The 16,138-nt window shown below is 32.9% G+C and overlaps 1 protein-coding gene across 1 annotated transcript in view; it reads right to left on the bottom strand.

Annotated features, from left to right (window-relative positions):
* Positions 1-490: 490 nt before the first annotated feature.
* THSD7A (thrombospondin type 1 domain containing 7A) overlaps positions 491-16,138 on the bottom strand; it is a 400,790-nt gene continuing 385,142 nt past the window's right edge. The window contains exons 23-28 of the mRNA XM_069462088.1: positions 11,551-11,724; positions 7,190-7,285; positions 4,287-4,369; positions 3,722-3,932; positions 1,299-1,386; positions 491-575 (exon numbers count right to left, since the gene is read on the bottom strand). Coding sequence (XP_069318189.1) covers positions 491-575; positions 1,299-1,386; positions 3,722-3,932; positions 4,287-4,369; positions 7,190-7,285; positions 11,551-11,724 — 737 coding nt within the window. The remainder of the gene's footprint in view (positions 576-1,298; positions 1,387-3,721; positions 3,933-4,286; positions 4,370-7,189; positions 7,286-11,550; positions 11,725-16,138) is intronic.

The following is a 16,138-nucleotide window of genomic DNA, read 5'->3' as shown; positions in this document are numbered from 1 at the left end:
AAATTACTTACTAACAAGTAAATAATCGGACATAATAACGTGTATCATTCAATCGAGTATACATGTTGTTATGCTTGACTATAGTATTGTAGAGATCTTTGTATAAACTCTTCATGCTAGAAAGTTTTACAAGTTAACACTGCAGACAGTCTCGTATCAGACATCCTAACTGGCCAATTCACCATTATTTTTTTAGAGATGAAAGTGGTTTTTTAGTTGGTAGATTTCAGAAAAGATGACATAAAACTCTCAGAATGCAGCATGTGTTCAACTAAATCTCCTAGAATTCTCAGGGTTGATGGTCCTTATGTAAGTGGCACTGTCTTGACTATCTCCAGTGGCAGTATGATTTTCACTCTTTTCTTTATGATGCTCTTTTAAACAGTTAAAATGCATTTTAATCCACACAGTTTGGATACTTTCATCGTGGCCTCTGGATTTTTATTACGAAGTCGGAAGCTGAACCTGGTTGTTGCCAGGAAAAGTTACGTTACATGTCTGCATCTCCATCATAGGCTAGGGTTAAAGGTTTCAGTCGGTTGTTTTGCCTTCTTTGGGGTTTCTTTGGCTTTTTGCTGTAAAAAATTCATTAAAATTGAGAGAAAGAAAATTGGTCTTTAAATATAAATTTGACTGCTTGGAATGAAAAAAAAAAAAAGAAAAAAAATTGATAGACCCAAAGTGCCTAATTGCTTACATTGCCTAAATTCAAACTTAGAATTTGATTTTCTGATCTTTCTGGATTGCATGGTTTTATGCTACAAATAAACTTTAAATAAACTTCAATTATTTCACTATCCTATAAAAGATAAGTTATTAGGTGGAATTCCTTTAGTAGTAACAATAGAAATAACATCATAGTATAATCATTTCTATTTAGCTAGAAGCCTTTGTAAATAACACATAATTTATAAATAATACATGATTTAAAAGATAGTTGAGTAAGATTAGATATTAATATTGTGTCTTTTTCCAGCAGTGATCCAATAAAACAATCTACAGTTCACCACAGTCCATAGAAAGCAACATTCTCTTGCATACTTGCAAGAGAAAACTGAGAAGATGACAGTACAGTTCTGGCTCATGTACAGAAACTAAATGGCTCAAATTTGGTGGCTATTAGGTCATCTAGGACTAATGCCATGTTTATTTAGAACTTCTTGTGAACACTAAATAAATGTAGAATACTTATTTGAGACGTTAGTTTGCTGGTTCTGTGTTAGGGTCAACTGAAAGTGTTTTCTCTCAAATAGAGACATTATTTATCCCCTTAGATTTTGAAATATTTAAACACTCACCAAGCTAGATAAATCATGGAGACGATAAAGATGAGTAACACAAATGCCCCAGCTGCTACACCATAAACCCAGGTCTTTAGTCTCCCATCTAAGAAGAATGGATATTAGTTATTAATTTATATTAGTTTGGTATATAGGAGACAATCTTTAATTATGACCAATAACCAGTCACATATAATCAATTTCTTTCAAAACTCAAAATGAGTTATTGCTTTGGCACCGTTAATGATTTAATGCAAAGCTGCTATTATGAGTTAGATGTGGCTTCATGAAAGATAAGTTATCAATGACAATTGAACTGAAAGGTAATAAATAATGTTTGAGTTCAGATTTCATGTTTATATGTCTAAACTTCTGCTTCTTATCTAAGTTTACTTCAGACTCAATACATGTTTAATGCTATATAAACACTTTATTCTGAATTTTTAATCTATTTTGAGGTTGGCAATTATAGAAAATGATAAAAATAATGCAATTTTAAGAAAGTCTGACAACCTAGAGTTGATAGAGACAGGTCTTTAAACATCAATTTTGTCATTTTAACATTTTTGTTCCAGATGACATGAAAGTGAATATATTTAACTTTTGGAATTAATAATCTTTTATATAGTTTACATTTACAGTGTGCTTTAAAATTGGCTTGATACTATCACTTGCAAAAACAACTATTTTGATTAACATATATTAATAAAAGGATCTATAAATATTTTCTTTCTTATCTATTCTATTATATGGAATTAGATATGACAGGACTTTTTCTATAATAATTTAGCTTCTAGTCTCATTCTCTTTGAGCTTCTTAGTTTTATACTCTGATAAACTTCTACTAATGATGCTGCCTAATTTAATTTGATTCTCATATCAACACATTTTTTATTGCATAAATCTGATTAAACATATGATATTAGTGTTAAAGTTATAGATTGGACAAATTGAACTCATGGAGACTCTGGTTTATTCAATATTTGAACAGCACCAAAAGCAAATTGGTACTGTGGAATTATTTTGCCTGGAGCTGTAACAAGTTAGAGGTTCATTTGCTAGAAATAAATTCCGTTAATATTCTAAATATCCTTTCTTTTTCATCTTAAAGATTTTTTTTTTTAAATTTGAGGTGAGTTTAGAATCAAAAGGGCTGCTCCACTATTGGTTTCTCTGCCCTGAGAGTTCTTCAACAAATATTAGAGAAACTATATATTAAATTAAAAATAATGACAATAATGTCATTATATATTTTTTTAAAAAAACAAAACAAAACAAAACACTGGCTTTGACGTGAGGCAGTCTGCCTGACTTCTTGGTCAAGGCCAAGATTGCTACTGGTCTTTGCTAATCCACTGTCTTGAACACTGAGAGAAGAGTTTCCCATGGTCACACAGGTAAGTCAGCTTTGCAAAATAAAATATTTTCAGCTAAAAGCCTATCCAAAGCTTTGATATAGTTAAAAGCTAATTACTCAAATATTTAAAATACATTAAAAATACAATACTGATTCTCCAACGTGTTTTGACTTAATATATTTGAAATAGAGATGTGTTAGTTATGCAAATTCCTTCCTTCTTTTCTCATGTTTCTAATGGAATTATAAAGTAGACTACATCTGGCTCTACCTGGAGATTTTCTTTATTCATGACTAGTAATTCCTCCAGGGTGTGAGAAAAAATGTCACGATCTTAGCTGCTATATAGCCCTTATAGCACATTTTTTGGCACCACGTTAGCTGTAGGAATGGGTGTATGATTAAATCCAGCTGGGAGAGAAAGCATGCAGAATAGAGAATAGCATTTTATCAGGTCTTCAAGCTTTTGCCTGTGTTGGCTTTAAGTCCATTACTAGATACATTAAAAGATGTCTGTTTATTATGAAAAGGTCTGATCCTCTGAGTTGGGATCATCTTGTCTAGAAGGGAAGGCTCCATTCCTGCCCCTGTGTATCTGGTGCTAGTACAGATTCTGAGTATTTGAGTCTTAGGGCTGATAAAAATTGATCTGACTACCAATGCCCCTGGCAAGGGACTGCCTTCCTGATGTTCCTATTTAAAGTTCAAGCTATTACCATTCTTATGATCAAACTAAAAATTCTAGAATGAGCTTATACTTTCACTTGTCCCAGTTCTGAATGACAACACACTTTTTTCCTGATTCAATTTAAAATTAATTATACTTGTAACTTTAGGACTGGGATTAAGATAAATAATATCAATCCCAAAACTTTTCTCAGAAGGAAGTAATTTCATTTTTTTGAACTTTGAGCATGAGTGTTTTTTCATAACAGTAAAAAATAGATAGCAATATCAGAATAAATGCGTATAGATGAAATAATAAATAGTTCACATGAAAATGCTTGCTCACTTTTTTAATCATTTGGCATTAGCTAAATGTATAACTAGGGAATTCTACATCAACACTATCCAGTCACTTCACCTGGCCCAAATGGCTGTAGAAACCAGGTCCTTCCCCGTCCTGCTGGGTTACTGGAGGGTTGGGTTGGGTGTACTGCCCGACTGGTTTTCACATCTCCTCTTTTGTCCTCCACGGTGGGTATCACCACCACGGGGATAAGTGTGCATTGCTCAAGTGTGCTGTTAGAAGACATGACTTCAGTGTACCCTTCTTCACAATGGCATGTTTTTGTCTGCAGAAGAACAAGAAGAGCGGCATGCAAGGTAATCTCTGAAAGCGTAACAGACCCAACTCGAAGAGAAGCCTTTAAACAAGGATTGTTTTGGGAATTTGCTACAAGTAATCTCTGTCTTCATTACATAAAAAAGAACAAACTTTTTGTATTAAATATTATACAGGAATTTATTCTAAAAGTGAAAGCAAGTATATTCAGAATTGTTTATATTGATAAAAGGAGAGGTCTAAAAATAGAATTTTTATGCCTCAAGACTTGCTTTTTCTTGGGGTGGGGGGATCTATTGCACAAGAGACAGGGGGATGACAACGGACGAAGCTGGCTTGCCTGTCCTGGTGCATTTCCACATACCTCGCTACAGTACGAGTGGGGTTGACTACACGGTGGGTTACAGGACCTGTCAGCATCAGGCTGGCTCAACACCAAGCAGCCCCCTGCAGAATAGAAAATCATTATTTTGACAAATAATATCTCTTGCTGAGATAAAAATACACTGCTGTTAGCGACTTGTCTTTGAATCTTGAACCACTTTGGGAATCCCATGGATTTTTCTGTTGGTGGTTGACTGTGAAATATTTGGTTACCCTTGACCGCTTATTTAGCAATGTGAAGCCCTTCTTACCCAGGGGTAACAGCACAATGCCTGGTACTTAGCAGGTATTCAATAAGCATTTGTTGAAAGGATGATTTTATAGCTGCTATTTTGAAAATACTACCTGTATACAAACTATTTCTGTCAGGAGTTTCTGAGTCCAGTAATTGAAAAGCAGATTTAATTTTCTTTTAAAGTTAAAAATCTTTCTTGGCTATTCAAAACAATAGTATTCATGTCTCTTGAGATAACTCTTTAATTTACATGACCACCTCATAAGTGTATTTTTTATAATGTATATGTCTTTTTGAGTAAGATGACTCTTCCTGATAATTGAGGATATTTTGGGGATAGAGAGAAGAAAATTAATGTGTGACTACTGAGTCATTTGTTTTGCCCTATTGTTTTAACTTGATATTGCAGCTATTTATTACTTTTTCTTTATTTCCAAGTAGAGTGCCATTTGTGCCTCAGTTGTTGTAAGTGAGGTTTAAGATGGGAACAGATGTCATGAAGAAACATTGGCAACATGAAAGGAACTCATATTTTCAAACTGTATTTGTTCAGGTTAACAGAATGTTAGCAAAGCAAAATTTTTCTCTATGGAACTTATGATCCCCTGGAATTTAATCAAATGTGTCTATTGCTAATTCTTTATCTTTTTCTCAACATTATAAATAGAAAATATTCATGGAAAAGTTGTAATGGAAAAGCAGTTTGTCACTGCAAGGCAATTGCAGTTAATTGGCCATGTTGAAGTTATTATCATTAAACACATGAAGAAAAAAAAAGCAATATTTTGAGTTTCTTATAAGGAAAAATTCATAAATTAAAGCAATTGATCAAGGTAGATAATATACTTTACATGCTTGCCTATTTCTCATAATCTCACCTCTCCTAAAAGATGAAAGAAGAATGCATTTAGAGTTTATCACAAATCATTTACACATTGGCTTTTGGTACCAAACAGTATTAGAAAGAAATACCTTGGACACTTTGCTATATTAAAAAGAAATTAAAAATGTGGTTTCTATAGGTAAATCTCTTAAGGTCTAACTTACCTTTGCATTGGGGAATAGCCCCAACTGCAGTGGGAAAAGAGCTTTTAACATGTAGAAGAAAGGCAGACAAATATTATTTGAATCCATATTTGGAAAAAATTCAAACTTATTGGAGAAGCTATTAAATTGCCTCTGAATTGTTTAAAGAAAAATGGAGACATTTATTTCTAATCTCTGAGTTTAATGGATGACCTCTATTAATACCTCCTGGTTCAGAAAGCCCATGCTTCCCTGTCTAGGGCTTTTCTTACCCCACACCTCTTAGAGTGGGGTGGTTGGGGCAGATTTTTCTCCCAAATAATAATACTGTGAGAGAGCAAATGGTTTCCTAGGAGTTGTCTTTTCTTTGTTATGTTTGTGTCCCCTGGGAGTTGCTATTATCAAGGACTTCTTAATGCAGCTTTCTCATGTATAAAATCATATCTTCACAGGAATACAATTTGACATCCTGATCCAGCTTCCATAGGGATGAAATAAGTAATTAGGCTTCAATAAATCCAGCTAATTTAAAATTCAATATAAAAATTGATAGTTTTCAAAAACCATATTGATCTTGCTCCTGTTATATTACTGTATATATTAAAGTTAAATTTATAAATGGACATCACTCAGAGGCATCCAAATGCACATCACATTTTCTCCCTACAGGAGGTTCAATACGTAGCAGCAAGTTGGCAGGTCCCTCAGAGCAGGGAACTGTCAATACTCCTGCTGCTGCTATGCTATGGCCATTCCTGTAGATCAGATCTATAAAAAGAAATTATTTAAGAAGAGGCAGTAAGTCCATGTCCCTGGGGTTGGGGTTCCAGTTCTGACCTTCATTTCTTACTAGGAAATTTGCAGGGTGGTTCACTACCTATCTGGAGCCAAGTCTTTTCCCCTTTCAAGGGGTCCTTGGGATCCCGTGCATTTACTGGGCTCAGATAAAGAAACGCTTAATAATTGCAGATTAAAATAGTTCCTTGCACGCATATTTAGGTCAAGTACAATTTAAAAAAAGTTCTTCCTTTGGGTTTCTTCTTTGGATATAAGATAATTTTGGGATGAGGATAGTGTGTGAGCTGCTCAGATAGTCTGGGTTTGAGATTTACCAATAGGTCTTCCCTCTTAGTTAATTAAAAAAACACCCTCTAAATCATAGATTTCTAAATGCAAGCAAGATATTTGGATTTGTATAATCATACTCCCTCGGTGACATTTTTAGTCTATAATTTTATTGCTTTCAAGGCACAGAAGCAGAAACAGTAAAAAAAAAATGATTTTTTTTCTTAACATGTAGTGACTTATTAATATATAAAATTTCTAGGAAAAATAACCTGAAAATTATTTAGTTATAATAAGAATTTATTAGAGTTAGACAGTATTTTAATTAAATAAGTTCCAGCACTAATATCTAACAGGGCTAGGTGAGGGAAAAGTTGAAACATTATGAAATAAAATAATTTGCTATTGGTCACCAGACAGGTATATAACTCAGGAGCCCCAAATCCCAACCAGATGTTGAATACTGAAAGAATATCTTTGTTTCCTTCATTATTTTCTTTAATTACATGTGTGTTATGGGAAGACTTTGAAAGAACAAGGAGAAACTGGAGGTTTACCTGTTACATTTACACCATCTGACCTTTGACACCAGACTGTTCTGGAAGAGCCCTTCCAAGCACTGGCCATCCACTTATACTCATAACACTGTCCATCTGCAGGGACAAGATAAACATTAACAGAAGCATTCTGTTACCCAGAAGGACAATCATGGGGATCGAGTATTAATAAAATATTGGTGAACAACTGAAAAGTGACTAGCAGTGCATCACTGATGATTCAAATGTCAATTTAGTGTCCTGCAGTTACCATGCAAATGTTATAAAATTGCAGCTATATACCTAAATCCCAACTAATTTTCCATATCTTCTGTCATACCATCTGGTGGGAACCTGGGTTTTTAATTTTACTTAATTTTTAAAAAAGCATTATGAAATATCAAACATACTGACAAGTATGGAGAATAAATAAAAGAAATATTCAGTTACCATTCATGCAATTTTAACAAATATTACCATGTAGCCATATTTGCTTTAGTTTTCATTTGCTTGTTGAGAAATAAAACATAAGAAATAAACTTGACATCCTATTATATTCCTTCCTAATCTCATCTCCTTCTGTCCGTCCAGCAATATACACTATTCTGAATGAGATGTATGACTTTCTTTGCCAGGCTTTTAATTCTTTTACTATATACAGGTGTGTATGTAGACACACATCATATACACATAAATGATATATGGTATTATTTTTATGTAGTCTTAAATTTAAAAAATGTATCAAATTCTATATATTGTTCTGAAACTTCATAGTCAGTGTCACAGATGAAATATTTCTATGTAATTTTTAATGTAGATGTAGTCAACTAATTTTAACTGCTATGTAGAATTCCATTGTACTAAATACCATAATTTGTTTAGCTATCTCCTCTCTTACGTTATTATTAATTTTTGCTATTCAAACAAAGCCTCAGTGGTCAACCTTATGCAAGTCTCCTGGCTTCTTTAAGGTAAATATATAGAGGAAAATTTCTGGGTATCACTGTATGCTTAGCCGAAACTTTACTAAATAATGCTCTTTTTTTTTTTTTTCTCCAAAAAGTGACAATTTACACAACCACCAGCAGTGGATACAGATTACCCCTGCTCTAAATACTCACGAACATTTATAATTGCCAGATTTTAATTTTTTTGTCAGTCTTGTAGGTATGGAAAGCTATCTTGTCATTTTAAATTGAAGTTCCTTGATTGCTAAAGGTATTAAACAGTAACACAAATGTTTTCGGGCATTTGGATTTCTCTTAAGTGAACGTTTGTTTATATCTTTTGGCCATTTGTTTTTTTCCCACTGACATCTACGCCTTTTCTCATTGAATTATGGTAATTCTTTATATTAGAATAGTGATTCTCCAAGTGCGATTAAGAGACCTAGGGAGATCTTGACTTTTTTTTCAAAGTGTGTGTGAGGATTTCTCCCTTTCAACTACATATCTGGGATCTTCCGCGCCTTTCCCTTCTCCAAGTTAATTTTAGAATCAATTTCTCAGATTACATTGGCAAAACTCAAATTGCATAGAATTTATAGGTAGATTTAGATAAAATTGACATGTTATAATATTGAAGCTTTTTATCCATGAACACTGTCTAATTCACCAATGTTTTAGTTCTTTCTTCATGTCTTCCAATAAGATTTAAAAATTTTTCCATATCTATCTTATGTTATTTTGTTAGGTTTATTTCATATAGTTTTATTTTTATTGTTAATGTATTTTTTTTTTTTTTTTTTTTTTTTTTTTTTTTTGTTGAGACAGAGTCTCACTTTGTTGCCCAGGCTAGAGTGAGTGCCGTGGCGTCAGCTTAGCTCACAGCAACCTCAGACTCCTCGGCTTAAGCGATCCTACTGCCTCAGCCTCCCGAGTAGCTGGGACTACAGGCATGCGCCACTATGCCCGGCTAATTTTTTCTATATAGATTTTTAGTTGTCCATATAATGTCTTTCCATTTTTAGTAGAGACGGGGTCTCGCTCAGGCTGGTCTCGAACTCCTGACCTTGAGCAATCCACCCGCCTCGGCCTCCCAGAGTGCTAGGATTACAGGCGTGAGCCACCGCGCCCGGCCGTTAATGTAATTTTTTACAAATAAATTTTATAACTGGGTCTTTTTGATAAAAAAAGAGAATATTTTGTATTGTTTTTTAAATTGTACAATGTTTCTGAACTCTCTTTTTATTTCTAAATACTTGTTTATAAATTCTCTTGGTTTATTTAAATGTGAAAATCATAAAATATGAGAATGATGATTTTATTTTTTTATTTTCAATTATTAAACTTTTGATTATGCTTTGGCTAGAACCTCCTTCACTGAGTTGGAAAGAAGTAGCAAAAGTGGGCATCCTTGTTTTGTCATTAATTGCAAATGAATGTCTCTAATGTTTTCCCATATATCATGATTGTTATAAGTTTTGGTAGATATCATTTACTGGGTCAAAATATTTCCTTCAAGTTTAAGTTTGGTTTGTAAGTTTTTATTGTGAATGAGGATTGACTTCTATAAACACTTTTTCAATTTGTATTAAAAATCCTCTCTTTTTTTCTGTTAATATGATGAGTTGTATTAATAGATTTTTCTAATATTTGGCCATCTTTGTATTTCTGCAATTAGCTATAATTAATCATGATATTATTAAATACATTATTGATTTTGTTAGTTGATATTTTATTTTTTATGATTTTGCCATCAATTTACATAGGCAACTTGATTTTTATTGACTTGTTTTATTGTTAAGATTATACTATCATAGAAATTGGGGAGATTTTCCTCACTTTTTCCCCATTTAACTTTGTTTTTTTTTATTAGGGATTTCACATAAATAGAAGTTGTTTCTTTAAATTTTAATAAAACTCGTAAGTCAAGTTTAAGTCTGTCTGCATGTAACATATTTGACAGATTTGAAAATAATGATATAATCCATGGTGTAGGTTCTCTATTACTCTTGATAAATTATAATAACATACTAAATTTAAGTTTTTACATTTATTAGCAAAAACAATTCACAGAATTATATTTTTCTAAACTCTACTCTGTTTGCTCTTTTTTTCTTCATTGATTTTACCATGAGGTAGTCTATTTTGTTAGTTTGCAAAAAAAAAAAAAAAAAAAAAACCCAAGCCATTGGTTTTGTTGATTATCTCTTGTTTCTTTATTTTCTATCTCATTGAATTTATAGTTATCTATACTGGTTACATTCTATTTCTTTTTTACATTAAAAAATTTCTTGAGTTGAAAGCTTAGCTCATTTTTAACTTTTTTCCCTTCTATAGAAACATTTAAAGCTTCATGTCTCCTCTAAGTACTTCTTTGCTGCATCCCAAATACTATTTGACATGTAATGCTCTAGAAGTGTGGTTTTCGGTTTTTACTTCTGCGTGTGCACATGGGAGTTTTTTTATAATTCTGTTATCGATTTCTAATTTTATTTCATTGTCATTTTGAGGTGAATAATTCTCTTTCTTGCCTTGAGAATTATCTCATTTATTATAACCCTTGACTCTTCTCTACTCTTTACCTACCCTGTACTGGGCATATAGAATGTTTTATCTAATTGGTAAATTTAAGAATATTAAACTGACAGAGTGGATAATTCTATCTAATTCTTGGATTAAGTCATCTAGATATTTTAAACTTTCTCCTCTAACTTTTTGGTAAGAAAGATAATATTTTGCCTCTTACTTGCTATTATATGTCATATTTCTTAATTATTTCAGAACACAAGTAGGAATAAAAAGGTTGTTTCTTGAGTCCTACATTCTCCACTAGATAGTAATTATTTTGTTTTCATTGATACTTTCCCTGTGTTATTCACAAACTATGACATATAATACTCTGTGGTTCTTGATGAATATGTCATATATTGCCTATATTAAGTGAATGATTTTATATATGTGTATACATACACACAAAACATATAAACATATATGTTCTATTTAAAATTTAGATTAAAATTATTAACTCTTACTAAAATTTGATTTATAAATTTCTGAGAATATAGTAAAATCTCTCACTTTGCTGTGGATTTCTAAATTTTCTTTAATTCTGTCATTTTATTTAAATAAATTGAAGATATTATTAGATTCATACCTGATTATGACGTTATAGGTGCACAAATAATGTCCTCCTAATTATCCCAGCCTTCTTTAATTCATAAAACTGGGAAACATTTTTATACTATTTTATATATAATTTATGAAAGGTGGCAGGATTTCTCTTCCTCTAAATCATTAGAATTCAGAATCATACCTTTAATTCAATTCTCAGCCTTAAGTGAGATCTTAGCAAATTTATTTATTTAACAGAAAATTTACCTTATGCTTTTGCTTAACATAAAACTAAAATGAATCAATTTCAAGAATCGTAGCACTCACCATCACATGCTTTTGTTTCTAACATTTGCTCTGGGCACAAATGTTGATTCTCTAGTTCTTGTATAATCACTGCTCTGGATCGGACCTGTATTCCACCAAAGCCTAGATCTTCACCGTTCACACAAGTCAGCTGACACAGGCTCCATGAAGACCAGTCCTTCAAATAACAGTCACCTGTAAAACAGTTTTGTAGTTTATACCCATACCCATAGAGAAAAGCCAGCCAGAAAGTAATTTTAATTCTAGCTCTACTGGGGGCAATGTTTATATGTACTATTTATAAGGTTTCAGTAAGTATTTCACCTTTGCCAGTTTGTATGTAGTTTTATAATTTTGTATGAATATTGTTATTTTCTGAGTGGCTGTCATTGGTCTATGTGTTGCTTAATGATATCAAATGTAAACTGTGGCTTAAAGGAACTTGTCTATTATGATTCATCCTCTCTTAAGGCACAAGAAATATTTGATTAAAACCTACCACCACTGTTATCATTACCACAGTAAAGGAGTTCATTAAGCACTTGGTACTACTCAAAGAAAACCTAAATATACACAGAACTAGTCTTCCAGGTATTCATCATTTCAAAAGAGCTTGAAGTTCAAGGCTGATAAAGCTGGTATTTATGTTTTATTTCTATTTCTTCCCAGGGGAGTGGAGGTCAGAGAACCAACTGAGCAGCTGCAATACTGGAAATTCTTGCCATTTCCTCTGATCTATGTCTTCAATCAACTTTCCTTTTTAAAAAAATTACTCATTGAAGAATAATAAACATGAAAAATGATCACATATCATAAATGCACAGATAGTGTAATTTTCACAATCTAATTATATAATCATGCAATCAATTCCCAAATCAAGGAACAGAACATTCCTAGAATCTCAGAACCCTCCCTCACGTGATATATGAAATTGTGCCATATGTACTTTTTTTGTGTCTGGTTTCTTTATCTCATTTATGTTTGTCAGAACCATCATATAGTATGTATTTCTAATTTGTTCATTCTCAGTCTACTTTATTTCATTGTGTGAACACACCACAATTTAGATAACATTCTACTATTGATGGGCAGGTGGGGAGATGTAAATTTTTTCTTTTTTGCTTTTGTGAGCATTTTAGTACAAGTCTTTTGATGAATTTATATATGCATTTCTATTGGGTATATATCCAGGAGGGAAATTGCTGGGCCACAGTGCATCCATGTGTTCAACATCTTCAAGCATTTTAAGAGCAAAAAAGATGTAATGAAATTCACCTTTACCATATACCCATCCATTCTTCAGGACTGACTGCTTGGTGATACTGGTCAGAGTACACAGTTAATTATGATAGACACAAATCCATAAGGGGTTCTTATCACTTTAATTATTTCAGCCATATTACATGAATAATTCACATTGCCTTATATTATGCTGATGATGACTAATATTAGTACAAAGTTGCCTGAAGATCTGATTAATGGGAAAACTTCTTGTGTCATGATTAAGAAATCCTGGCAAGACATGAATTATTGACTAACAGGTACACGTATAATAGTAAAGTAGAGTGATTTTTGTAACCTTTATTAGAATGTCTTTGGTACTCCTGAAGTATGGAAAATTCTAGTAAGTTTTGGAAATACTAAAGAAGAAAAAGCTAACGAAAATTTTTAAGTAGTCTAAAAAAGTTTTAGAAACACTTCTATCCCCTAGAAAATGCCACTTTTGAGTTACTCAGTTTTCAATTATGCAGGAAAAACTGCTAAAGTTAAAAAAAAAATTCCTGTCAATATGAATGTAATATAACTAACTTCACCTCAGTGATTGCAAACTACATGGAAATAAAACACACTTTTTTATTGGTAGGCTTTATCTCTTTGAGTATTGACATTTAACATCGTGTATTTTGCAACAAAACTAAATAAATCTTTTAAAGGTAGTCTGTGATTTATATAATTATCTCCCCAAAATAAACCATGTCAGGCTTCAGAGATTTAATAACAGCAAATGAGAGTGAGCCACTCCTTTTTACTAAACATACTTTTATATTTAGACCACATGAACCATTGTAATAATAAAATTACATTATGCCTGTCAAAGATATGATAATTTGGCCGGGCGCCGTGGCTCACGCCTGTAATCCTAGCACTCTGGGAGGCCGAGGCGGGTGGATTGCTCAAGGTCGGGAGTTCGAGACCAGCCTGAGCGAGACCCCGTCTCTACTAAAAATAGAACGACATTATATGGACAACTAAAAAATCTATATAGAAAAAATTAGCCGGGCATAGTGGCGCATGCCTGTAGTCCCAGCTACTCGGGAGGCTGAGGCAGTAGGATCGCTTAAGCCGAGGAGTCTGAGGTTGCTGTGAGCTAGGCTGACGCCACGGCACTCACTCTAGCCTGGGCAACAAAGTGAGACTCTGTCTCAACAACAACAACAACAAAAAAAAAAAGATATGATAATTAAACAGATGAAATATATTTCCAAATTCAGTACTCTACTCTTTAATGCTTATTAGTCTACATATCGCTAGCTTTCAAAACTAATCATTAGTGAAAACTAGCAAGAGAGGAACCAAAATGAATAGATTGTAATTTATAACAGAAGAACAGCCTCCTACTGGATTTGTAATTATTTTAATTAAAATAATGTATTTGCCCTGTTCTATGTTATCATGGGATCCTATGATTTTCCTTCAAATCACTTATAATCTTATGTTATTTATGGTACTATGAGATTATCAACTGTCCCTTCTGTTAGAAAGTAAGCCATATGAATACAGGGTCTACTAGTCTCCACTCTATCTCCAACCTCAAATCCAGGCCTGACCTAATTATACTTGAGGAATAAAAGTCAAATGAGTGGGTGATCGTCCTGCAGGAAGTAGAATGAAAATGTGCGGAGTTTCCATAGTAAGGCACACACCACACACTAGTGCCTGGCGAGGATGCCAGTTCTGCTCTGCAAATCCTATTGCTCATGCTGGAGATCTGGTTTTGGAATAGGTGGGCGTTCCAACTTTCAGCCTTGGTCACTTTTTGTTGACTCTATGGCCATTCAGGACATCAAAGTCCAAAGGTTCAGTCGTTCACCTGCTGCCACAGCCTCAAAGCTGGGCCTGCCGTGAAGCAAAATGGTTTCATTAAATGGAATTGTGTGTGAGATCTTGAATGAGATCAGGTCAGGTTCAGGGGTATGAAATGAAACAGGGGAGTTGCTGGAGCAACAAAAGGTTATTATTGGCAGGTGTGGGAATATCTAAGAAGCAACATGTTGACTAGCTCTAGAAAGTAAAATTTTATTTTATTATCTTATTTTATAATTTTTTGTTTTATTGTGGTAATGTCACTTAATATGACATCTGGCCTCTTAAATTTTTAAGTGTACAATACAATATTGTAAACTACAGGCACAGGGTTGTACAGCAGATCTTTAGAACTTACTCACTTTATGTAAATAAAACTTTATACCCATTGAAGAGGAGTTGCTATTCAGAGTTTTGGTTTTTTAAAATAATCATTATTTCTTAACCTAGATAAAAATATCCGTGTGTGCAAAGACCAATCAATACTACAGTTGAATGTCCTCAAAGTCTATCAGGTGTTATTTTATTGACTGCTGTATACAATTTCATTCAGTTCATCTTAATAATAAACTATTAATATATACTCCCGATATTATCATCCCAAATAATTTTTTTCCTAAGGAATGAATAAATTATGAGTGAATAGATGTGTAGCCCACGTTTTCAGCTTTTCCAGCTTGCATGGGCTCAATCCCATTTTCTTTTAATTTTTGAAAATATATGTTAGCCACTTTTAAAATTTTCTTAAATCATATCCTTTTACATAAAAATATGTTTTATGCTTAATCATTATTCTTTTGCTGAATCCTTTAATTTTTTGAGATCTTATTCAAAAGAACACATTTTTAAAGAGATGTATTTTTTCTTATCATAATTGTAAGCAAATCAGGAGAATAAAATTTTACATTTGCAGGTAAAATATAGGTAATTCACTTCCAATCTTGTTCATTTCCAGTTCACTAATGAATTGTTGCCTCCTTATCTTTCTCAAGGATGGGTTTCCTAACTTATCGTGACCTTAAATTTCCCTTACAATTCCCTGCATCAAACTCAAATTCCTAAATATTATCACTTATCACTATCTGCACTATCTGCTTGTTGCTATCTGCCAATTTTTTACACTATTTGATATACAACATTTGCTTTCTACATTTTACTGCATGCACCCATTTTGTCAACACTGAATCTGTATAATATTTTTCAATATTTTCTTCCACACTATTACTTTGTCTTTCAGTTGCAAGTAATCTGCTTTTTAAAATTTTTCTCATTGCTTTCCTGATTCTCTATTTCTCTTCATTTTATCTTTTAACTACGGTGTGTCTGGGTGTGAATTTGTTGTTGGTTCTACCTAGGACCCAGAGTAAGCTGTCATTACGAGTACTTAAATCTTTCTTTAGCCATTATGTGTTTAAACATTGTCTCTCCTTCTTTCTCTATTCTCTCCTTCTGGAAATCCCAAATAGGTCACCTTTAATCCCTATTTTCTCAACTTTTATTTCATACTTTTCCTGTTGAGCATGGG

This window comes from Eulemur rufifrons, chromosome 29, assembly GCF_041146395.1.
Source record: "Eulemur rufifrons isolate Redbay chromosome 29, OSU_ERuf_1, whole genome shotgun sequence".
NCBI classification, from domain to species: domain Eukaryota; kingdom Metazoa; phylum Chordata; class Mammalia; order Primates; family Lemuridae; genus Eulemur; species Eulemur rufifrons.
This window is presented reverse-complemented; position numbering and strand designations above follow the sequence as displayed.